We start from the raw sequence: 24,303 nt of genomic DNA, 5'->3' as shown, positions 1-24,303 counted from the left end.
TCAGCCTAGATCCCAGTGGATGGCATCCTATCCCTCATATCTAACTGAACAGTGTTAAAAATCCTTTTCTTAATCTCTTTAAGTGGTTCAAATTCTGTTCTGTATTTTAACCAAAGTAGCTAAAAGAGAATCATAGAATAATTAAGATTGGAAAAGACCGCTAAGATCATCAAGTCCAATAGGCTCAACACACCACCTGCAGAGATGGGGTTGGTTACAAAGAGAATGTGGAGGAGGTGAGCCCTCAGGTACACACCTGATCTTTGAAATGAACCTGATGTTTCATGGCTCTTAGCAAGCTAAACAATCTCTCTGCTTCATTCACTATTTCCTCTGTGGGGCTCAGAATAGTTCCCTGTGAAAGCCTGACTCAGAAAACCCTGAAATCTGATAAAATGTATAGATTTATTGTGAGTTTCCAGCCAGGTTAGGATCTGAGTTCTAGACGGGAAATCGTTTGGGTTTTCTGAAATGTTAGAAGATTCTGCCAACACAAACCAAACGTGAGCTGTCACAAGCTTTCTAAGTCAGCTGATGGCACTATCAATGCTGGTTCTGAGTCTGATAAAAGACTCTTTTTAATATGTTACTCTTATACAGTTTTCTCTCCTTTAAATTGATTTACTGATGTGAGTCTCCAAAATAGGTTGAGAACCGATTCACATTCATATGCTTAATGCTGCTCCACACTTCCTTTTTTCTTTAATTTTTTTTTCAGTGCAGAGGAAAAATGAGCAGCAGTTCTTTGATACAGACAGAAGATTGGGCAGACGATGTCAGCGCTGACAGGTTAGGTGTGAGAGGACAGGACCTCCTCTAGAAGCAGCATCTCATGGAGGCAGATGTGCTTTAGGAGCTAAGATGTCCATCAGATTCCCCATCTGATTGTGATTTCCCTCATTTGACCTAAAACAGGACTTTTTTTGTTTTGGTTTTGTTTACACCACTCCCACTTCCCCTTTTGCAGAGAGGAAATTAAGAAACTTGCTGGAAAAGTGTTTCACATGAGTAGAAATATGTCTGTATTGTCTTTCACATCGCTTTGGACACTTCTCTTGGTTCAATTTATTGTTCTTTTGTAGGCGTCCTCATGCCATTGCCTTCAGTTGGTGATGTGTCTCAGTCTGCTCTATAAGAAGAAACTAAACCAAACATATGCCACTGCTCACCCTATGCCACAAAAAGGGAAACTGAGGTGTAAATAAAAAGGAAACAACTTCTGCAATAATCATGGACATAGAGAAGGGAGAGAAACTGCAAAATGGTTGAGTGTGATCCTGGTCTGCTTCAAAACCAGGCTCAGTACTCAAGGCTGCAAGAAATGCCTCTAAAGGTCCAAGCAAATCATAGAATCATAGAATCATAGAATAAGGCTGGAAAGACCACTAGGTCATCTAGTCCAGCCATCAGCCCATACCTATGTCTATAAAGACTGCCTGCAGGTAGTCCTCATGGCTGGAAGAGACAAGTTTGTGCTCACTGTCACTGCAGAAGTATCCGTTTTATTGATGAAATGTAGTTATTTTTGAGCCTCCTTCATTGTGACAGTATTTGTTTTATTGGCTTCTCTTTGTCTTTTCTTGAGGCTCTTTCCCTCAGCCTTGAGCTGGTCTTGCTGAATCAATGCTGCAAACCCAAGAGAGGTGCTGGAAGCCCTCCCATGCACTACTCACAGCCTTGTAGGCACACGTGTGACAGACCTGTCCAGTGATCAGGAATGTTTTCTGGCAGTATGGATTGCCCCAGAAATCCAGAAATTTTGTCAGAGACTTTGACAAAGAAACTCTGGTTCTACAAATAGTCATAGAAGGTAAACTTGGCAAAAACCATGCATAATGCAACAGGAACGACAGCACTCAAAATCAGGCAGATCCAGTTGTAGCATCCACCATGACAGAAAGGTCTCCTCTGTCTTCTGATGTCCATAAGAGAGCATAAATAGACCTTGAAGAGGGCAAAGACAGCAACTTGGCAGAATTCCCTGGCACATCCTCAAGCTGGTTCAATCCCATGTGCTGAGCTGCTCCGGAGCAGCTGAGGGAACCCTGGGTGATGGACGCGTGGCAGCTCTCCAGGACTCTGTCACCACAGACCGCCTTGCACAGCGCAGGGACCGCACTGCCCTGCCTGGCTGTCTTGCTGCCTTCATTCCTGCTGCTTTGAGTGGCACCTACAAACCATCCAGGTTCAGACTTAGAGCCTGGGACAGCTGCCATGATAATTGCATTAATCAAACATCATTACAAGACGTGTTTTTCTTTAGCTTTCCTGCAGACAGTTCATTAAAGTAATTATTCGCATCAGTCGAACGAAGTCACTGCAACTGCTGTCCCCAGCGGTTGGCCCAGAATGAGGGAAGATGACAAGTGTGGTCATGCATCAGCCCAAAGCCTTTCATTGCCTTTGGCTTTCTGTCTAGGTGCCCATCCATCAGGCCAGACACCTCATGGACTGCAGCCAAGAATCTCCCTCATCCCTCTGTCTGCCAGTGTTTGTAACACCACTGCTACTGAGAACCATGTCACATAGCTCTTCTTAGACCAGCCCGCGGTCTTTACCACTGTGCCTTTGTGCCATGGTCCTTTTGTACAGTTTGCCTTGGTATGTTCGCTCATTCGCTGGAGAAAATGGGCTGCGTTCACAGTGACCTTCAACTTTTACAAGTCTTACATTGCTGCTTCATCCAGGCAATTTAGCAGAACAGCTATGACCCTCTGGGCCAGGCCAACACCGCTGGTGCAGAATTTGAGGCATGGAGGCAGGGAACAAACTGCCCAACCCTTCCAGGTGGCCAACATCAGAGCTGGGAATAGCGCCCAGGAGGCAACTTGGCCCCAGGGGGATGTGGGCAAGGTTAACACAGCAAATAAAAAATGATCCCCCTGAAATAAACGTGACCCATAAAATACATAAACACTGAGTAGTCATAAACAGCATTTGCTATTTACAGCATCAGAGCAGAAGGATGTTTGCCAGCCATTTGCAGCTTAAAGGATAAACAGTACTCCTTTTGATCTTGAGTTGTCAAAAGGGTTGTATTTAAAGCCATTCGTCTCTTTCACCATTTCCATAATCTGTTTTGTGCTTTGCACCAATTCCTTCACTGCAAATATCACTTCTGCAATACAATAGTGGTGCAATAAATATCCTTTCTGATAAGGAAGCAGGCCAGGAAGAGCTCCTCCGCTCCCCATAACTGATATAGAAACATCATAGGGATGAAACATGAGAATTGGAGTTTTGACTAAAAGGCTGCTTTGGTCAGTATTTCTCTGAATATTTGAAAAATGGAGGCCTGGAAACACATGGGAACATCAGAGCAAGCCTGAAAAAGAAAAATAAAATAAAATAAAATAAAAGACAAAACTGAGTATTTTACTAAACGTAGGAGTTTCCTGGTTGCTCGAGGGCAAGAAAGCTGTGTTTACTACAGCTACCAGGTTTGTTTAGAATGAAATACAACTCAACAGTAAACTACTCAGGATTTGGCAGCTCGTCCCTCCCCAGGCCCTCTCCTTGCTCGCTGCCTCCATGGCCAACTGGCGCAACTCAACCGCATCGCCAGACTCTCTCTAGGAACCATTGACGGTCCAGGACCACAAACACTGTGCTTTCTTCCTATGGAAAACCCAATATTTAAAATGCCATCTGACTGAGCTCTAGCAGAAATTTGGAAGCGTCCTGACATCATGGTCTGATTTCCTTTTTCTCACAGGACTCCACTGCCTTCTTCTGGCTCACTGACATGGATATGACTCAGGGTCTGATTCATTTTGACTTGGTCATTTCAGCTCATTGCAGTGTAACATTTATACTAACATAACAAATGTGTTTATTGGAAACATAGATATAAAACTAAAAAGTTTTTTTAAAGAGAAAATGTGAGCAAAAGAAATTGGAAAAAGTCAAATGCCACATCAAATCAAGGCATTTCTACATTATCAGAACTAAAATGTCATTTTTCATGTCCTTTTCCATCCAATCTACTTTCCTGTGAAATATTATGTGTATATTGATAAAGAATCTACATTTACACAGCCCACGCTATCAGACATGCTTGTTTTATGCCAAATGAGAAGCCAGCAACTTTCCTAGCTGACCACATCCCTTGTCTGTGTTTGCTTCACTGTATTTCTTACTCTTAAACTGGGTCATACACTTTCCAGCCCCATCACTCCCTGGCAGATGTGGCAACCCAAAGAACGAAGGCAGTGGGCTGTTGGAGGATTGTCCCCTCCAGGCCCTGACATCCACACACCGCAGCCAAGCCCTCTGCATCCAAACCATCTCATCTGATGATGGGTACCAGAGAGCACAAGAGCCCATTAATGGTTTGTGTGTTTACGTTGCAAGTGGGCTTGGGAAGAGCTTTAAATGCATATTTTTCTCTTGGAATATTGAGTCCAGTGTTTTCATTTTTGGAGGCCTGGGGGAAAATTATGTTTCATATTTTAAAAATAAACACGGCTTTTACAGAGGTATAAATGCAGACCTACAGTATCCAGCACACCTTTGCTTCTCGCCTTATTTTCAAAGCTTTAATGTTGCCCGTGTGCCCCAACCTCTGCAAGTGAAAATATTCACCTGAAATGTATTTATCCTTCTTTACTAATTAGCAGCAAAATGACACAGAGAAACTTTATATTTTCTTCAGCAAGAACAGCCATAGAGACTTCATTTACAGAGGGCTCTGAATGATCCTATTCATGGCAAGCACTGTCTGCACCAATGGGCCTTTGTATGTATGGCAGAGCAAGAGGAGAAACCCCATCACAGACAGGGCTGGAGGCTAAATCTGCAGGATTCTACGCTTGCATTTCACTTTGTTCCCCATTAATGGTCAGTGTGTCTGTATCTGTTCTACATATCTGTGGGACAAATTATATCCTATAAGCACACACCGGATTTGTACATGTTTGAACTCACAGAAATCCATGCATGCATGAACACATCATGCAAGAAGGAGAGTTATGTCTGCATATATGTGCACACGTACAAATGGACATGTAAGCACGTATGTGCAACCATATTTGCAAGCGTGTATTTTCATTTACACGTACATATTCATGCACCTACTCACAGCCTTAAGCTTTTATAAAGTTTTTATACAAATGTCCTTGTGCATGCACACAAAGGTCTGCTTGTGTTTTCTATCCTAATCCCTCCTCACATTCTGCAATATCTTTAAATATTTTGATCAACGCTTTTAATGTTGAATGAGCAAAGAACAGCCTGGCAGCACCAGTAAGGGCAGGTCCCCTTCTGCATAATCAAGCAGCCCTTCTCTCCAGGAGCTCTCAGTCTGTCAAAGCACTTCTGGAGTAACACGGATTTGAATGAGGGAAGAACAGCCCGTTGGATCACAGGTGGTTTGCCACAGTGCTGCACCAACACAATGCAAATGCAATGCATGAGCACTCCGAGGGTGCAGTTGAAAAGTGGGCAAAGACCAATCCATCAACATCCAGGGCTTTAATCTGTGTAGTACAGCAGTTAATTAAAAGAAAATAGATGCACTGCTTTGCAATGGACCCATCATTAAATTCATCTTACTCTAGTAGGAAATCTCCCTGCTGCTCTTCCAGAAAGGAGACACTGGATTTCTGCTCTCTTGCAGCATCATCGGTCTTATTTGTGGACTCAGATTATTGGCTTCTTGTGGCTGGAGCTGTATGGACCTGATTGCTCCTCTGTTAAAAATAAATCAAACTTGCAATCTGCCCGTCCGTCCCGGCTGCTTGTCTATTTATCTAACTCAGACTGTTGCGTTCTTTCTCCCTCTGCCTCTGCTCACAGCCTCATAGAGCAGCGACTGTTCCCCGCAGGAAGGAATTTGCTCTGTATCCCACGCACTGCCCCTGCGCCTGCTCTCCTCTTCCTCTCCCTTCCTCCTGTGACAGAGCTCCAGCCCACAAATTAAGCAAAGGAAGCAAAGATATGCAGATGGGAGCTGGAGGTCGACAGGCTAACCCCAGCTCCCCAGGGCTGCCCTCACTGCTCCCACTGTTCCCATCCCAGATTCCCCACATACCGCGTGGCTGCGGGTCCCTTTATAGCTTCCCATCCCCTTCTCCGAGCAATGGAGCCATTGTGGAGGGGCCGGCAGGGCTGGACGTCCACCTCCTCCCCACCTTCGTGCAATATTTTCTCCCAGCCCTTCTCGCTCGCCCCTCAGTGCCCCCCCGGCCCCTCACACGTGTCAGGGGCTGGCCCCTTGCCTCCCCAAGGAAGGGCAGGTTAATACCTCAGGGCAAGGCTCCCGTGTGCCATTCCGCATCCAACCTCCGGCAGCTCCTCCGCAGCCATGGACGGGATTTCCTCCGCCTTGCCACTCTCTTTGCTGCTTCTCCTCCAGAGCTGTGGAGTCTGGGGGGCACCTCCTCAGCCCAGAGGTAAGTGGGAGCTAAATGCTGTGGGCTCCGTCCCCAAATTCTGGTCACCAACCTGCTGGGAACTGCAGGGCGCTGAAGGAGGAAGCAACACCCAACTTCTGACCAAAAAGCAGACAGCTTCCTCCACTGTTTTCCACCAGGCAGACAGACATAGAGATGGACTCCTTCTGCCTGTTTTATTGCTTTAAAGCAAAGCTGGGAGGTTGAGCAGAGCACAGCAAAGGGAGCACTGGGTTGGCGCCAGCCCCACGGCAGCAGCTCTGGGCCCACAATAGGTAAAATAGATGTGCCAGTGACTCTGGCATTAGCTGCTGTGTACGAAGGGCACTTCCCTGATGCACTGACCATCTCTTCTGATGAACAAAGGGAGAGCTATATTCGCTGCAGGGCCGCTAAGCACTGCTGCAGTTGGCATGGGTTGACGGTTGGACTTGATGATCTTAGTGATCTTTTCAACCTTAGTGATTCGATGATTCTATGAAGCCAGGAGACTGAACAGAGTGCTCATTCAACCCAGCCCTACCGTGAGCAATCACTGTTTCTAAAATAAACAGCATTTCATTCTGAATTACTAGGTAGGTTTCCTGTTCTTTTAATTAATGTGGCAAGGATGCCCTGAGAGAGATTTTCTGCTAAATTGATGCATGAAGTTCAGCTGGTCCTGAATAGCTTCAGGTGTGGATGCTTTTAAAACCAGAGCATTTCAATTCTGGTTTCATTCCTCTTTGAAATAAACTATGCTGAGTCAGGATGTCACCCAGAGCTGTCTCCTCCTGGGGATCTGTCTGTCCTGCAGAGCCTGACGTGTGCTAAAGCCCAGAGCTTCCATCTGATACGTTCTATTTCCCTGGAATATACTGCACTTTCATAGGAAAAAAAAAAAAAAAAGAAAAAAAAGGAGATTTAAAATGTTATCACAGAGCTTCTACACAAAAAGAAAACACGCTGCAAAACTCCTATTCGATCTGACTGTTCCTAAAGGAAAAAAATAAGCTTTTTGTTTGGTTGGTTGGTTTGTCACTCAAAGCAGATGTGACAAATTAGCCACAGCAGCAAAGGGGAATCCATGCTTTATTTGTAGAGGAGCCGATTGCAAGACCTTGCATTTTTCTTTGCATCTCCTGTAAAATGGGCACAACCAACCCCTGCTGAAGGGATTTGCAATGTGGACTGCCAAGTGAGTTTTTCCTTCCTCTGAAATGAATTACAGTGGCAAAGTGAAAGCCACCCCCATGGGAAAAGGTAATATTATGTTTTAGTGGGAGCTAGAGCACCTGATAGAGTAACAACTGCCCTCTTCTCTTCTGCACACCGCATCGCCCAGACATTTGTGGGAGCCAGGAGCAGATTCAGCATTCATGTCTCCCAGGAAACTAACCTGATTATATTCTTTATGGATATATCACAGGGTATTTATTTTCATGTGTCTGAAAGACTGAGAGCCACATTAGGTTTCACACTGAGGACTAGCTGTAATGTTTATGTCATAATTTAGAACAGATTTGTTGGCCCAAAAGCTCACATTTAAAAATCTGTCCACAGAAATCTCTTTTATGATATAACCTATATCATCCCTCTCTGCGGAAATCAAATCTTAACAGAGCACTTGATGACCCTACAGAGGCAGGTTAAATGATAGGAAAAGATAAAGACCAGAATGCTATAGATCTGGTGGGGAAAATGGGTCAATTCATTCCGAAATTCATAAAAAATGTCAGTCCTTTTTATGTTTTGTCACAGCTGAACATTAGGATGGAAAACAGCATGAAAATGAGAAATTGGAAAGAAAAATATTAGTCAGCTGTTTGCATTGCTAATGTTTCCCATTTATACTATTTATCTTTTAGAGTGGATATTCATGCCTTACTACTGGCTTGCAGAGATTAACTATCAATTGCATGGTTCTACATCTCTCTATTGTGTTCTCCCTCACCAGCTCACAGACATAAAGCCGTGCTGGTCTTTGCTCTATTTCATTATTAGTGCCACTAGCTGAAAAACACAAGACTGGATTGTGTTCTGTTGGTTAGTTAGTCTGGGAGTCGTGATTCGCGACTGAATCTGAACTGCTGAGTTTCATTCCTGCTTCTGGTCATGCATGACGAAGACACAAGCTCATTAATTAATACCCATGTAGCTTGCTTATACACCACAGTGAGTTCTTTTGAGACCTTCTTTGATACGGGAGCGTATATAACAGGCTTTAGTTCAGCTAAATTCCTCCTTCCATTAAGTTTCCTATAGCCATTAGCAATAGCCCGGTGTGACAAGTGGGTAACCCGCTCCCACAAGTGCAGAGCTGCTGTAGGAGTACATATTGTCAACAGCTAAATGTGTTTTTCTTACAGAAATTTTTATGAAAGGGAAAAGAACATTTGGAAGTATTAGGTTAAACTGGGCTCACTGGGCCTCTCTGAGACAGGGAGAGAAAGGATTGCAGCTCACAGGTCATCTAGCCTCAGCTGCCTGCTGTAAGAGGAATTATTTTGTCCCTCCTTGCATATTTTTCTCTTCTTTTTCCTCTCCCTCCTAATCTTCCCCAGGCACCCTGTGCAGAACCAAACCCACAGACCTGGTGTTCATCATTGACAGCTCTCGGAGCGTGCGCCCGCAAGAGTTCGAGAAAGTCAAAGTCTTCCTGTCGCGGGTGATCGAGGGGCTGGATGTGGGTCCCAACTCCACGCGGGTCGGGGTCATCAATTATGCCAGTGCAGTCAAGAACGAGTTCTCCCTCAAGACTCACCAAACCAAGGCCGGGCTCCTGCAGGCGGTCCGGAGGATAGAGCCACTCTCCACGGGGACCATGACCGGCTTGGCCATCCAGTTTGCCATCAGCCGGGCCTTCAGTGACTCAGAAGGGGCCAGGCTCAGATCTCCCAATATCAATAAGGTAAGAATCATGGAATCGTGGAACGGCTTGGGTTGGATGGGACCTCAAAGACCATCTAGTTCCAATCCCCTGCCGTGGGCAGGGTTGCCAATCGCTAGATCAAGCGTGTTATCCCTTTATTGGAAGCCCTATTTCACATGACACACTGTGGAATGGTTAGGACAATCAGAAAAGGAGAAAAAGTGATTTTCTTTGTGTAGGGCAGTATTGGCTTATGCTCACTGAGAGCAACACACCGCCCCGAGACATTGATTCAGCCAGGTCTGCTAGGCATGAGCATACTCACGGCCATCTTCCCCAACAAGTGGTAACAAAAATGCTTCCAAATCCACCGTAGTGAAATGTGAGACAATCTTCTGAAAGTTTCCTTTGAAATGAGCCCTTTCGGTTCTATGTACAAAGCAAAGTGCTGTTTCAGTATCCTCCAGTGCTCTACTAGTTTTTCATAGGCTGGCTAACAGCTGTGTCTTCCATTCTGAGTATTTTCTTCATGTACACAGACTTTAATGACTATTTAACATTTCAGACTGTGGTATAAAATCAGATTAATTCCACACTTGGCTGCAACAGGCATCACCACTCCTGACCCAGATTCCCCCTCCAGGAAACTCAGCCTTTAAAGAAATATTCCCCAGACACCTCATCCAACCCTCTGGATTTGTCCCTGAAGGCAACCAGACCTCAGCCCAGTGATGGTCATCAGGAAAACTCTAATCTGAGCAAGTTGAAAATGTTTATTATTGACAGTATGTGTTTTAGCTAAACATCCTGAGCTTCTCAGGACTTTTTGTCCTGTGCCAGCTCCACTGGCTGTCTGCTATGAGATCAGACCAGAAAAATAAGCAAAGGCTTTAGCAAGCAATGAAGGCTTTCCAGCAGCTGGACAAGAGCCCAGTTGATGGAGCGAGGAAGCCTGGGATTTTTCTCCTGACTACAACATTTTTGGAACATCAGATACTTTCAGTTTTCCTCACTGATAGTAAAGCTCTAAGGAAGGCAGAACAGTACATGGAAAAGATGCTTGGGGATGGCAAGTCAAAAATATTACCAAAAAAAGAAAAACTGCTAAAGGTCCTCCAATTCCAAAAATCAGCAACCTGAAGGCTGGACTGGACTGGAATTAACAAAAAAATATGAAAAATGAGTCCAACTCCTAAAAATAAGATCCCATTGATTGTCTTTTGTGCTCCTTCACCCTGGTGAGCTACAAGGAACTTGCAAATGTTAATGAATCTGACTTCATATTGTCTTTTATCATGAGATTCTCTGTATTTTAACCTAATTGTCTATATTTTAAGCCTAAGCCTGGCTTGACACAATAAGAAGAAAGCCAAGAGTGTTAAGTTGGGAAAATCACACTCCAAGAAACTTTCATGCAGTTTTGCTGGCAGTTTGCTCCTCTGATCAGCCATCACCATCACATCACTCCTCAAGCACAGGAGCCACCAGCTGAAAATCCAACAGCAAGAGACATTTCTTCCACTGAAACCATTTCAGGCAGCCAGTGGGAAGGGGATAGCTTGGCCAGTGCTGGGAATGCATGGGCAGAGCAGAAGATGCCGGTGACCCCCGAGAAGAATCACCCATGGCCATATTCAGTGACTTTCCATCTGGAAGAAAAAAGTTCTAGGAAACATTTGTCTTGTTGGGCATTGCTTAGCCCAAGAACAGGCAACTTAACTGAAACAACAAGTATGTGAATGATATTATCTGTTTCTGCTTCTCAGAAATTCTTACCCTGCTTGAAATGAAAAGGAAAAAAACCCTAATATGAACAAAATAGACGTTTTGCCTTCCGCACAAAAAAAATCCCAGCAGTTTGAGTGCCAGACCACTGTTGTTGAATATCAAAAGGCAAAAAGGCCATTTACTTCTCTATTCTTCCAATACACCCTTGCAGAAAAGCTCATTTCCTTTCTCACTGCACTAATTCTTGGCCAGTACCTCCAGCCCAAGGTATCCCAGTGTAAAACAAAATAAGCCCAGTAAACTCTCCCTCCCCAGGACGAGCCCCTAATTTGCCTTGGATGATGAATAGGACACAGTAATTTCAGCTGCATACATTTCTTGCTCCTTTACACAGCAGAAATCCAGCATGACCTCATGGAAATCAGCACTAGGATTTCCAACCACGTGGGATTGGTCAAAGCACAACCGGATCATTCATTCAGTCTTGCTGTGCTCTATGCAGCAAATATCACCACAGGACAGGGAAAAAAACTATTTGTTTCTGCAGGAGCTCCAAGTAACGTCCCTTTATACCTCTATCAAAACTACAGGGGTGCCCAATTACTTTTATCTTTCTTCAGGAAGAACAACAAATAGATTGTCAAATTGCTGAGCAAATCAGGGGGCTATTCAACTTTCTTCCCAATCCCCTGCCAGTGCTGTTACAACATTCATGTAATACACTGCATCAAGAGATGCTGCTGCCTCATTAGCTGCTGGATTGCCTGCACATGGCACATGAATTATGACCTCCCAGGGATGCCCATGAATACTTGTGTGTCTTAGCAAATGAGGACGTTACGTTCATTTTAGCCGTGGGCTCGCTGATACATTCCCAGTGCCTGGTCCAGATTCTTTGTGCCTCCAAATGTTCTTCTGCCCCAGTTCCAACAGCAGCTCAGAAAGCAGTACAACTTCTGAGCACGCTGTTTTATTACGAAGACCTTTCCCATCAGATTCAGATGTGGATGCTGCCGCCAGATGTCTCCTGGGCTGTATCTGGGGCTCAGCCACTCCAATATGAACCTAAGGAATTGATCAAACTGGAAGAATCACTTTCTTTAGACAGAGAAATGCCAGGAGGACGCAGAACACCTCTGTCCTATGACAAATGCTGCAAGAAAGACACGCAGTGCTGGCAGAAACCTGCTCATGGGTAGTGCTCCTCGCAGAAGCCACTTGATAGAACATCTTGTTTCCTGACAGGCTTCTGGCTCCTGATAAGCTCTAATTGGCAGCGCATCCCAGCGCTGCTGCTGAGCCGAGGGCTCTCTCTCCTGGCAGAAGGTATGGCTGCACGACTGGCTGCTGCTTTACCCGACTGAAAGCTCCACGTTTTTCCAGTTTCACCCATCTCTCATTCAGAAGAAAAGCTCTGGACAGGGCAGCAGGTTGCTTGAGTACTGGAAATGCCCAGAGTGCAGCGTTCAGCCACCCCACTGCAGGAGGGCGGGCAGAGAGGGGAAGGAGATGCTTCACGGAATCACAGAATCAATAAGGTTTGGAAAAGATCACTAAGATCATCCAGTCCAACTGGGCCCCTTGGAGACATGAGGCAGAGAACTCCACTTCTGACCTTAAAAGATGACTTCTCCCTGCTAAAGGTGCAAAACTGCTGTCATACTGTCCTCACTGAGCAGCTGGAGAGTCTCCCCAGTTGCATCTGCAGATGATGTTTTCTACATCCTGCTATTTGCTTGCACTGTGGATTTTTGTTCTCTGCTTGCAGCTAGCTGCTCCTGCTGATTGTATTGACAGTGGTGTCACAATGAAACAATTGCAAGGAAAACTGGCAGGAGCAACTGAATTGCTAAAAAAAAAAAAAAAAAGAGCATGAAGATTTTGTGACAATGTCACTTAGCAAAAGAAGAAAGAGGAAAATAGAAAGCCTAGCAGCAGCAGCAGCGCTCCTATAGGCTTTCCTGCAGTTTAGGGTTCCACCACCCAGGGCAGAATCCAGTCCCCACCTGTACCAGCTGGGATTTTCATGATGATGTCAGTCAGTGCAGGATCTCACACCGCTATTTGTGGTGGAATAAGGAATCAGAGATCACGGCTGGCACCGACACGTCCTGACCTCAGGCAGACCACTTCCCCTCTCTCAGCTTCAGTTTCTCTGTCTTTAAAAAGAAGCCTTAGATGAATAGTCATTGGAAGGGACCCTTAAAGGCCATCTGGTCCAACTCCCAGCACTGAGCAGGGACACCCACAGCTCCATCAGTGCTCAGCTGACAATGGGTGTCTGCAGGGATGGACACCACCACCTCTCTGGGCAGCCTTAATCTCCTCACGTTTCCATACCATCTCTTGAGATTTTTAGATGGACAAAGGCACTATAAAAGACCCAGAGTTGTCCTTACTGTTGTCTGAGGTTTCACAAAGAGAGCTGAAGTTTGGGTTGGGTGTTAGTTTGCTTATGGAGAGTGTAACCTTTTTCTTAGGGCCAAGATGCACCAGATGTCCCATAATGAAAGCATAGCAGTTTAACCTTTGCAGCTCAGAAGGACACAAGCCACACATTAAGAGAACGGCTTCTGTGATCTCAGGAAGAACAGGAAGAGGAGGAGGAGGTGCCGTTTCCTTCTTCTTTAACTTTAGAAATACGAAACCTCCTTTAGTAAAGAAGTAACCACAAGCGATAGCGGTACGAGTGCTCATCCAGGCCTGGTCTGTGCCCTCCTCTGTGTAGGTGGCGATTGTTGTGACTGACGGACGCCCCCAGGACGGAGTGCAGGACGTGTCAGCGAGGGCCAGGCAGGCTGGCATTGAGATCTTTGCCATCGGGGTTGGCCGGGTGGACATGCACACACTGCGGCAAATCGCAAGCGAGCCCCTGGACGACCACGTGGACTACGTGGAGAGCTACAGCGTCATAGAGAAGCTGACCCACAAGTTTCAAGAAGCGTTCTGTGGTAAGTCCTTGCCACGCAGCCAAGAAGTACAAGTGGCTGCCAGCAAGCTTTTCACGTGGAAGTTTCACATGTGATCATCCTTCATCCATCTGCTTCCTTCTGCCAAGGATTTGAGTGTGCAGAAGAACAAAATATGGAAGATGGATGCTCTTCAAAGTGGCCTTTCAGGAATTTGAGGCTTTGTTTAGGGAATTTCAGGTTTTGGTTAAAGAAGCCTCTTTAAAGAAGGCTTTGTTTGTATAAACATGATCCATGTACTTCTAGAGAAAAAGAACCTTGAAAACACAATCTTTAAATAGCTGAAATCACTGCCCTCAGGTTTAACGTAGCAGGGCACTGCTGACAATCTGCCTTGCAGCTTCCCCTGCCGGTATCATCTTCTGAGTTCCTATTCAAACAAGGGCTGGTTTCACTCCCCTGCCACCTCTCCCCGACTGCTGTTATTTTTGGAAGCCCTGTGGGGTGGGAAACTCTCCTAGTCGGATAATTTCTGCATAATATGTAGAAAGAGCCTCACTATTTTACAGTCACTTATAGAATCACCAAGGTTGGAAAAGCCCTCTAAGATCATCTAATCCAACTGTCCACCCACCACCAATATTGCTCACTAACCCACGTCCCTAAGTACCAGATCTACACGTTGAACACTCTCCTACACAAACCAGTGAATGCAATGAGAGAGCTTTATTGCTTTCAAATGTGTAGGAAGTGGTCTATAAATAAGCACCATGTGTTGGGAAGGGGCCTGAGGGCTTCGCACAGCCATCCTGCCACAGCACAGTGTGGCAACGCTTCTTAAAGCTGTGATGCACCACAGTGCTTGCAGCAAGGTATTGCAAACCAGTGCACACAGATGGACGTGTAAAACTATCTGAGAACAATTTCTTCAAGAGGTGTAAAGGTTCGTGATCAACTTTCAGCTTGAAAATAATGGGGGGAGCGGCTTTCTGTCAAGGAAAACTTTGTTCTCTTGTAGGAAGGAGGAAAAATTTGAATACAAAGTGAGTCATACATTATAATCAGGTGCCACCGCAGCAGAAGCTCATGAAAGAAAGTAACAAACACTGCGTACTAAGAGGAGGAGAGACAAAATTCAAGAAGGCAGAAGGCAGGGCATGAATATTCGTGGGAGTTTGTGTTGGCTGCCCTGGAGTCAGCAGTCAGCTGGAGACAGAGAGGCCTGACAGTATGTTCTGAAGCTCTGGCATTGGTGTCATTCAAAAAGACAGGGGAAAATAAAAAGCCCTTTCTGTGCCTTGCTTTTCAAATGTGTAAATGCAGATGACAAAGTTCTCCCCGTGGTAAAAACCTTCAGAGATGCATCCGAGGGAAGCACTGTGCGAGGGATTATTACAGCTAAGGGAGAGCAGCACCGCATTAACTGCCAAGTGAGTTGTTATCATGCTATGCAAGCAGCTGCACAGAGCTGTCCTTGGAGATGTACCCAAACACCACCTGCTACTGACAAGCACTTTGTGGCCACCAGTAGCAGGAAGAACTGTGCAGCACTGTCCAGCTGCTTCCCATAGTGTTCAGTGGGCCCAGGAAAAGGGAGACCCTTGTTGATCAGCTACTAGTTAGGCTCATCAAATCTCTGCAGCCTTCAAAGAACTCAGCCTGAGAGCCCAGTGTTAGAGCCAACTGCATGGTTGCAGAAATATTTGTAGAGAGCAATTCTGAGAGTTGCATGTGCAAGGATAGCTCTGAAGTGAAATCCAAGTGTGTTTGGGCATGAATCCCATCCAGGAATGGCAGCTGCACATGGCACTCACGAATCATAATTGCACCACATAGCTGGAAAAAAAATGGGTATTGGCCAGACCAGATGGTAGTTTGGAAACCAAATCTCACCTCGTATATTTGGAGAGGGAAGTACATTGTGATATGCTTGACAGACAGATGGTTTTTGCCCTCACTGTAGGAACTACATCTAGCCCTAGCTGTGCCTTGCAGTCTGGAGACTTGTCACTATTTCTCTTTGCTTTTTCTACCTCGATTACTATCACAGAGTAATGACTTCCTGCTGCTTTGTATTGCTGCAGGATGGGTTTAGTTATCACTGAGTGTGTAGAACAAATATGATGCTTTCTTTGTGGGCGGTGTGTGCTCAGGTTGAGAAGCCTTGGCGTGGTGTTTGGTTTCAGCCTGCACTTTTTCTTGCAGTGGTGTCCGACCTATGTGCCACTGGCGACCACGACTGCGAGCAGATCTGTATCAGCACTCCGGGATCGTACAGGTGTGCTTGTAAAGAGGGCTTCACGCTGAACAACGATGGGAAGACCTGCGGTGGTACGTCATGATTTCCATTTGCACTGAGCTGTGCTGTGATCTGCCACGGTATGATAAGGGTGAGGTTGAGACAGAGAATTGCACTTTCTGTTCAGAAAAGGAAGAAAAAGAAACCATGAACGTATAACGAAGGGTTATTTTGAAAACATGAGTGTGAGGTGTTGTTGATTTTTGATTGGTTTAGCATATTTCATTAGCAATGAAATGGCATTAGGATTACATCTCCTCACACAATTAAGCAGAATCTTAGTTGCTGTCTTCCCCTTCTCTTATTTTGCTTAGTCTCTTCCTTCTCTTATTTTGCTTCAGCTTGCAGTGGTGGGTCAGGATCTGCCCTGGATCTCGTTTTCCTGATCGATGGCTCCAAGAGCGTTCGGCCAGAGAACTTCGAGCTGGTGAAGAAATTCATCAACCAAATTGTGGAATCCTTGGAGGTGTCAGAGAAACAGGCCCAGGTTGGCCTGGTTCAGTACTCCAGCTCTGTCAGGCAGGAGTTTCCTCTGGGACAGTTCAAGAACAAGAAGGACATCAAAGCAGCAGTCAAGAAAATGGCCTACATGGAGAAAGGCACCATGACAGGCCAGGCTCTGAAGTACCTCGTGGACAGTTCCTTTTCCATCGCTAACGGAGCCAGGCCTGGGGTTCCCAAGGTGGGCATAGTCTTCACAGATGGACGGTCACAAGATTACATCACTGATGCTGCTAAGAAAGCCAAAGATTTAGGTAAGTCTACTGAATTTTCAGTGGCCCGTTTCTCCTTTGGACCAGGCACTGCATCTACTATCACTTGTACAAAGTGCAAATATATTGAGATCTGCCCCTTTGCTGACCTCCTGCTGAGGGTCATTTCCCAGTCTTCTGCCATCGCTGCGTTAAATGGATGCAGCCCATGTGAATAAGTTCATGAATTGCTAAATCCTTCATTTCCTTTTAGATTCAGTCTCAACAACTAGATGGGACTAAGGGCTAGCACATAATAGCAGGTCAAGTACAAGGTCATGAAATGCTGATGCTTACTAAACAAGTTGACAGGATGTGTGGATGTTCAGCCCTTAGAAGACAAAAGGTCCTTACAAATTGTATGCATAGAAACAAGACTTCAGGCTTTATTTTCTCCTCCTCTCTTCTCCCTACACAGATATCCCCAACATCAGTTGGTGAGTGATTTCACAGAGATAAATAACAAAATACTTATAACTAGATTCCAAACAGGTTCCTTGAGTTGAACGGTGGGAAAAAAGAAAAAAAAAAAAGAAAGAAAGAAAAAAAAAGCTGAAAAGATCCAGAAGAAGAAAGACAAAGCAAAAAGGGGAGGGAGGAAAAGCATTACTGAAGTCTTGACCTAATATCATCATTCAAGTCAAGGGAAAAACTGCAGTTGGGTTCAAGAGAAGCAGGATTTAAGACAAAAGCAGCAATCAATCTCTGGTAGTGAAGCATAGTAACTGGGCCCATGCTCTTAACTCATAGAATGGATTAGTCTTGATAGACAATGTGAGTCGCAATATTGGAAAGCAATCCAAGCACAGTTTTACTGAACATGTAGGTCTCCATTGCAGAGGGGACTTTGCTACGAGAGAGGCTGATGAATGGTGGCTGCAGGCTATTTTGAAAAATTCCACTGTTTCCTTTTGCTGTATCATTGCTTTCCTATTAGTTGGATGCATTATCCTGTCAAGGTGTTGTAATGATCTTTTGTTTCTTGTATCTCCAAATCATCGTTCTTGTGGTGACAGTGGTCATTACCTAGATAAGTCTAGTAAAACTTCGCCTGCAAAATATGTTGGAACCCCAGATGGCCTGAAATAAGTCAATAATAGTAGAGAGTAGGGGAGTTTTCAGCTTAACAACTGTAGAACTGCATGGAGGTGCAGAAGGCAGACAGGAATTTAGAAGTTGATGGGGGATTGGTGCCAACTGACAGGTTCTTATTGCTTACAGGCTTTAGGATGTTTGCTGTGGGAGTTGGTAACGCGGTGGAGGATGAGCTGAGGGAAATTGCTTCCGAACCAGTAGCTGAGCACTACTTCTACACAGCCGACTTCAGAACCATCAGCAACATTGGGAAGAAGCTGCAAATGAAAATCTGCGTTGGTGAGAGTGGGGGACTGGGTGGAGGGGAAGGTTTACTCACAGCATTTGCAGAACTGATGAATGCACATTGCCCTGTCTATTCAAGAAATGGAGCCCCGAAGCAAAGCTCCAACACTTCTTGACTCTCAGATTGCAAAGAGTACCTCCAAATTTTTATTTTGCATAAACTTATGAGCAGCAAAGAGTATGACCTACCATGGTGATGTTATTGGGAAATGAACTGACAAACAAAGATTGTTTTGAGCACTGTATTTGATCAGATTCAAATTTTTAGGGCTGTAAGCATTAGTAATAGATCTCAGTAGGTATTCAGGGAACTGGAAGCCCAGGAAAGACTTGAGCCTGTCCTGAATGCAATGAAGTGTAAGAGTCCCTAGTCATTTGAGGTTAAAGGCAGAAGTGATCAGTCAGTAATTAGGATGAATGGTACTTTTATTTCCTTCCTGTTTATGACAAAGAATATGACTTGCTTTACTTCACATCTCAGTGATTTTAATTCTTTTTTGTGTCACTTAACACATCTTCTTGATACTCTGTTCCACAGAGGAAGATCCATGTGAATGTAAATCTATTGTGAAGTTCCAGACAAAAGTAGAAGAACTCATCAATACATTGCAACGGAAATATATCCTTTGGAAGCTCTGTGTTCAGCACCCAGTGGGCTGGCTTGGGGTTTCGGGAGGGACTACCTGAGAAAGTCTATCCATGGAGAAAACAGTTTAGATAACAGTCAGAAAGCTGGGAAACTAGGCAGTTAGATTCTGAATGTGTCCAAGAGGAAGAATTCCTGTACTAGAGCTCAAGATACTGGCCTGGCACAAAATAAGAAAAAGACTGAAAGCAATAGAGCCAAGGTAGAATATGCTAAATCATTGGAGGCAGTAGCAAGATGAAGACATCAGATCCTAAGTCAGCTTTTAGGAAGATGCTTAAACGATGCCAATGCCAGAAGTGTGGACGCAAGGTTCCTGTACGGGATATTGCTGCTGCCTCTGTGTGCTGCAGGTCCTGTGATGCAGCCAGAATGTAAGGGCTGAGAGCAGCAGTGGCTATCACTGACCTGTGAGCAGAAAGAAACAAAAATACTGGTGCCTGCGTGCAACTGATAAGTCATTAAAGATCTGTGGATGAAATGCTTTTTATACAACAGTAGATATCTACAATACAAATACCTGATCTGGCTGCCTAAACTCCCCACAGAACTGTCGAAAAAGAGGGTCTTCTACAGCACAGCACTTCTGGCCATATAGTTGGTGATCTTGGTAAAGTCAGGGGAATTGCACTACTGAGGTCCAATTTCTCTCCAGTGGTCAAATTCCAGTACTGAGAAATTGCTCACTGTCTCATGTAACTCCTCACTGCAAATATCTTCAGTGAGCTGAGTTTGATCCCATGTGTCTGTGGGATTGTTTTTTGTCACAGAATCATAGAATCAATAAGGTCGGAAAAGACCTCTAAGATCATCAAGTGCAATCATTAACCCACCACCATCATGCTCACTAAACCATAAAGGATGTGTCTATAGGGAATTTGCTGGGCTAGGACCACCTGTTTCCTTCTGGATTCTGTCATATTCAGGTGTTGCATTCAGGTGTTGCATTCACCTGAGCTGTGAGGGAGCTGGCAGAGGTGATTTCCACCATCTATCAGCATTCCTGGTCAACTGGAGAGGTCTCAGATGATTGTAGACTTGCCAGTGTGACACCCATCTGTAAGAAGGGTTGCAAGGAGAATCCAGGGAACTGCAGGCCTGTCAGCCAGACCTCAGTGCCAGGGAAGGTTATGGATCAGATCATCTTTGAGTGTGATCACATGCCATATGAGGGACAACCAAGGGATCAGGTCCAGCCAGAACCTGGGGAAGCTGGCAGCCCTTGGCTTGGGCAGGTACATTCTTTGCTGGGTTCCAGGCCCAGAGAATGGTATTACGTCCGACTGGCAACTGGTCACAGGTGGTGTTCCACAGGGGTCTGTGCTGGGGCTGGCCCTGTTTGATATCTTTATTGATGACTTGAATGAAGGAATTGAGTGCATTTCAGTCAGTTTGCAGATGACACCAAGTTGGGGGGAAGTGTTGATCTGCCTGAGAGTAGGAAGGCCCTACAGAAGGACCTGGACAGGCCAGTTGCTAGGCTGAGGCCAGTGGGATGAGGTTCAGTGAGACCAAGTGTCAGGTCCTGCACTTTGGCCACAACAGCCCCACACAGTGCTGCAGGTGTGGGGCAGAGCAGCTGAGAGCTGTGTGGAGAAGCAGGATCCTGGTAACACTGCTGAACATGAGCCAGCAGGGTGCCCAGGGGGATGAGGAGCCCAACGACATCCTGGCTGTGTCAGCAGCAGCACAGCCAGCAGGAACAGGAGGTGCCCATCCCTCTGTATGGCACTGGCTGCACCTCAGTGCTGTGCTCAGTGCTGGGCCGTTCACTACAAGAAAGACATTGAGGCCCTGGAGTGCATCCAGAGAAAGGAACGGAGCTGTGAGGGCTCTGGTGCCATGGGAAGTGGCTGAGGGATATGGGGTGGTTCCATCTGGGGAAGAGGAGGCTCAGGGGAAACCTCATTGCTGTGGCGAGGGAGGGGTTACTCTTCTCCCAGGTAACAGCAATAGGACATGAGGTATAGGAAGAATTTCTCCTCAGAAAGTGTGGTGAGGTATTGGAACATGCTGCCCAGCAAAGTGGTGAAGGTGCTGAAGGAAAGGGTAGGTGCAGCACTTAGGGATGTGCTTTAGCAGGCACTACTGGTGGACAGTTGAACTAAATGATCTTAGAGGTTGTTTCCAACCTTAGTGAGTCTATGATATTGCACAAAGACTGGGAATTCTTGGAAGAGAAATAAGAAAAAGAAATGTGAATAAGCTTCAAATGTCTCATGCAGAGAGGAATTAGTGAAACATTGGAGCAGCTCACAAAATGGTTAGGGAGAGACTTCATTACTGAAAATTAGGAGAGAATATCATTTTAGGAACGTTTTAATTTATACACGCATTTCTGTGGCTTGCTCTTTCAGTTCCACAGTATGTTTTCTCCTCTTTACATCAAATTGAGTGAAATCCATGACTTATATTAAGCAAAAGGTCAGAGTAAATCAGTAGTTCTCACCCAGTGGGTTGCCGCTCGCAGGCACATCATGAAAAGCAATTAGTGAAAAGAGCAGAAAATTGCAAGACAGTGTAACTCTAAGAAAAGCAATGTGCTCTGCTCTTCATGCAACCCATACTGCTCAAGGTCAGGAATTCTCTCAACCGGTCAAAACACACACCAACCATTCTTATATTTAAAGTAAATTTATAGGTACGTGTGAGTGTGTGTGCATGTATAAACATTTTCTACCTTCAATAAAAGTTCATCAACCTGAACATCTATAGAATTGCCAGGGTAGATGATGGCAGCACTCCTCTGCTACCTGCTCCCAGCAAGGCAGCTCCATTCACTGTCTGTGCAGGGAAGATTTGAGCAATGAATCACTGATGCGCACTGTCATTTTTCCCCTTAACTCTCACTCACTGGAAGCTGTGGCTAAAAGGATTGAAGCCCTGGAGAATAAGATCATCTAAGACCACAAAAAAGTTCTATTTCCTTCTTTACTGATGTAACAAAACTAGAATTCCTTCCTTTGTACGGAGGGCAGCTCAGCCACAGCGCTATGGCCAGCTTGTATTTCTTTTAAAGAGTCTAGTCTACCTGCATTTGTTTAAAAAGGAAAAAGTAGAGCAGTAGAGCAGACATTGTATAACAGGCAGAGCACCGCGTGGCTGAGAGCTAGACCATGCTCATGTTCACTGCATCGTATAGAGTGCATATACAAAAAAATTGGGAAGATTTGTTTTTGATTTAAAGCTTAATATATATGTGTGTGTTAAAAAGTACTTGATTACTGTGAATCCTTGCTGAGTTCTTCTGCATCTTCTGTTTGTACGCATGAGGTAATTTAATTTAAAAGTCAAAGTGACTTAAAATCAATTCAGATGCTGTGTAAAAAGTGAACCGGAACGGCTGATGGGCTTATTATTGTAAACATGAACCATTTGTCAGTTAGTAGGTGAAATATAGTAATGATCAGCATCATAGATAAGATAGATTAGGATGCTGCTGCTCATTGGGTTTATTCATAGCTACTGTAAAATACAGAAAGACAAAAAGCTCAGCCTTCCTAGCTAGCAGCTGTTCTCATGATGTTTGAGTGAAGCAGCTCCTGTCTGAGCAAGACCCGTTCTGGTGACGTCCTGAGATGACGTACAATGAGCCTGCAGTCGTGGCTCTGCAGGACAAGGCAGCACTGTTAGCACCAGCCCGATGTGCTCCTCAGCTCTCTGCCCTCCACACCCACAACTCGAGCTCCTATGGAGAACCCAGGGAACTGCTGCTGAAGTTGCTGCCGATGGAAGCGGTGCCTTCATCACTGCGGTGACCGCCAGCTCCTTCCTCAGCCCTCTTCACACCTCAACAGCCAGTCAGCCTATTTCAGCATCCTTCAGACATCCTTTCCTGGATGTGGATTCCCAGCGCTGGCAAGAAAAAAAATAAAAAATAAAAGCACAGTGTGGGCCAGAAGCATCCTGCTGCCTGTCTGCTAGAGATGTAGCATGGCTGGGAGCAGAGAGAGGATGATTACACGACACGATGCTGCGCCACTGAATGTGAGCACAAGGGGTTGAGTTTGGAGGGGTTTGTTTTTGTTTGGGTTTTTTTTGGGGGGGGGCATTGGGGTTGTATCAAAATATTTATACTTGAGACTATGTGAAAAGCTTTTCAGGATGACCTGGCCTGTTCAGAAATTATGCCATTGCAGATGTTTTCTGGGTAAATATTAAAAGTTTGCTAAAAACTTTTAAAATGATTTTAAATTTATTTATTTGCATAAAGTTTGATTCCATTCCTGACACCAACACCTCTCCGTAATCTCAGCAGCAGACAGGAAAGCCTCAATTTCAAGTCACAACCTTTTATTTCAGCACTAGAGAAGAAACAGGTCTGTAGAGATACTGAGACCTTTCTCTCTAAACAAAAATCTTCTTTAACAACTTGAAAGAATAAAAGTCCACACATTTCCAAGCATTATACCAAGGACCACAGTCGGGATTTGACAGCAAAACCTAGCAGTCTCAATCCAATCTCGTATAGCCTAGATCCCAGAATAACTTCTAGCAACTCCACTGCTTATTTACTTTCTCTTCTGTTTGAAACTAGGGGTCGAATATAGACCAGAAAATAAGAACAAGATTTAACAGTTCTTACCATGACCCCTACTGGCTTCAATGGGAAATTGCATGGGCTCAAAAATCCCAGCACTGTATGTCCTGGGATAAGAGGTGGGTAAACCAGGAACTAAAAGATGGATTTGATTTTAGCCCCTGTCTTGGCACCCACGGAAATGTCTGTGTGAAAAAAAAAGTACTACTGTTGTCATTCTGCTACTTTTTAATCCATTTGGCTGACTTGGTAATGTGATAAAGGTATATAATGTGAAGGATGGATCCTCATCTTCACAGAAACTGCGTCCAGTCAGTCTACATTTCTCACTGCCAGTTTAACCCAACAACTTGCATCGTAAAACTCAGTACTGCACATGTATTTGGAGGTTGAACCCAAAGTTCTTTCTAGGTAGGACCATGCCCAGGAACGACCACCTCAGAGTGGAACATGAAGGGCAAAGATACCAAGCATTGCTCCTTCCAGCCTCTGCAAGCCACACTGTGGAAGGCCTCAGGAGACATAATGTCTTCCAAAGTCACCAAGTTCCTTGTTTCAGAGCAGCAGTCCTGGATGCTGCAAAGGACTGCTCCTATATGCAGGCATGGCAGTTCTTGTTTTCAGTATTGTGAAAAGTGTATCACTGTATACCTTTCCAAAATTTTACTGTCCATCCATGCATCCAAGTAGACAACCAACCAAGTAGTCTTCATATTTCTTTCTCCTACAGTTCTCATTCACGGAAAAACTCAATCCAAGCTAACCTTTTGGTAACAGCAGACCCACCTCACACAGTAAAACCTTCC

General features: G+C 44.9%; 1 protein-coding gene and 1 long non-coding RNA gene across 2 annotated transcripts; one reads left to right on the top strand and one right to left on the bottom strand.

Moving 5' to 3' along the window:
- Positions 1 to 1,758: 1,758 nt before the first annotated feature.
- LOC149915112 (uncharacterized) lies at positions 1,759 to 6,381 on the bottom strand. The gene is made up of 3 exons (XR_016459726.1): positions 6,245 to 6,381; positions 5,554 to 5,690; positions 1,759 to 3,325 (listed from the first exon to the last, which is right to left on the bottom strand). It is a non-coding gene; the product is annotated as an uncharacterized LOC149915112 (long non-coding RNA).
- Positions 6,276 to 23,182, top strand: MATN1 (matrilin 1). Its single transcript, XM_031595109.2, has 8 exons — positions 6,276 to 6,392; positions 8,936 to 9,282; positions 13,700 to 13,922; positions 16,086 to 16,211; positions 16,521 to 16,934; positions 18,153 to 18,305; positions 18,850 to 18,930; positions 21,812 to 23,182. Exons 1-8 carry the CDS (start codon positions 6,305 to 6,307, stop codon positions 21,859 to 21,861), a joined length of 1,482 nt encoding a protein of 493 aa, XP_031450969.1. The 5' UTR covers positions 6,276 to 6,304; the 3' UTR covers positions 21,862 to 23,182.
- The last annotated feature ends 1,121 nt before the right edge of the window (positions 23,183 to 24,303 follow it).

This window comes from Phasianus colchicus, chromosome 24 (genome assembly GCF_987193195.1).
Source record: "Phasianus colchicus chromosome 24, bPhaCol1.hap1.1, whole genome shotgun sequence".
In the NCBI taxonomy this organism is placed as follows: domain Eukaryota; kingdom Metazoa; phylum Chordata; class Aves; order Galliformes; family Phasianidae; genus Phasianus; species Phasianus colchicus.
Note: the sequence above shows the minus strand (reverse complement) of the source record. Positions and strands in the feature narration are given on the sequence as shown.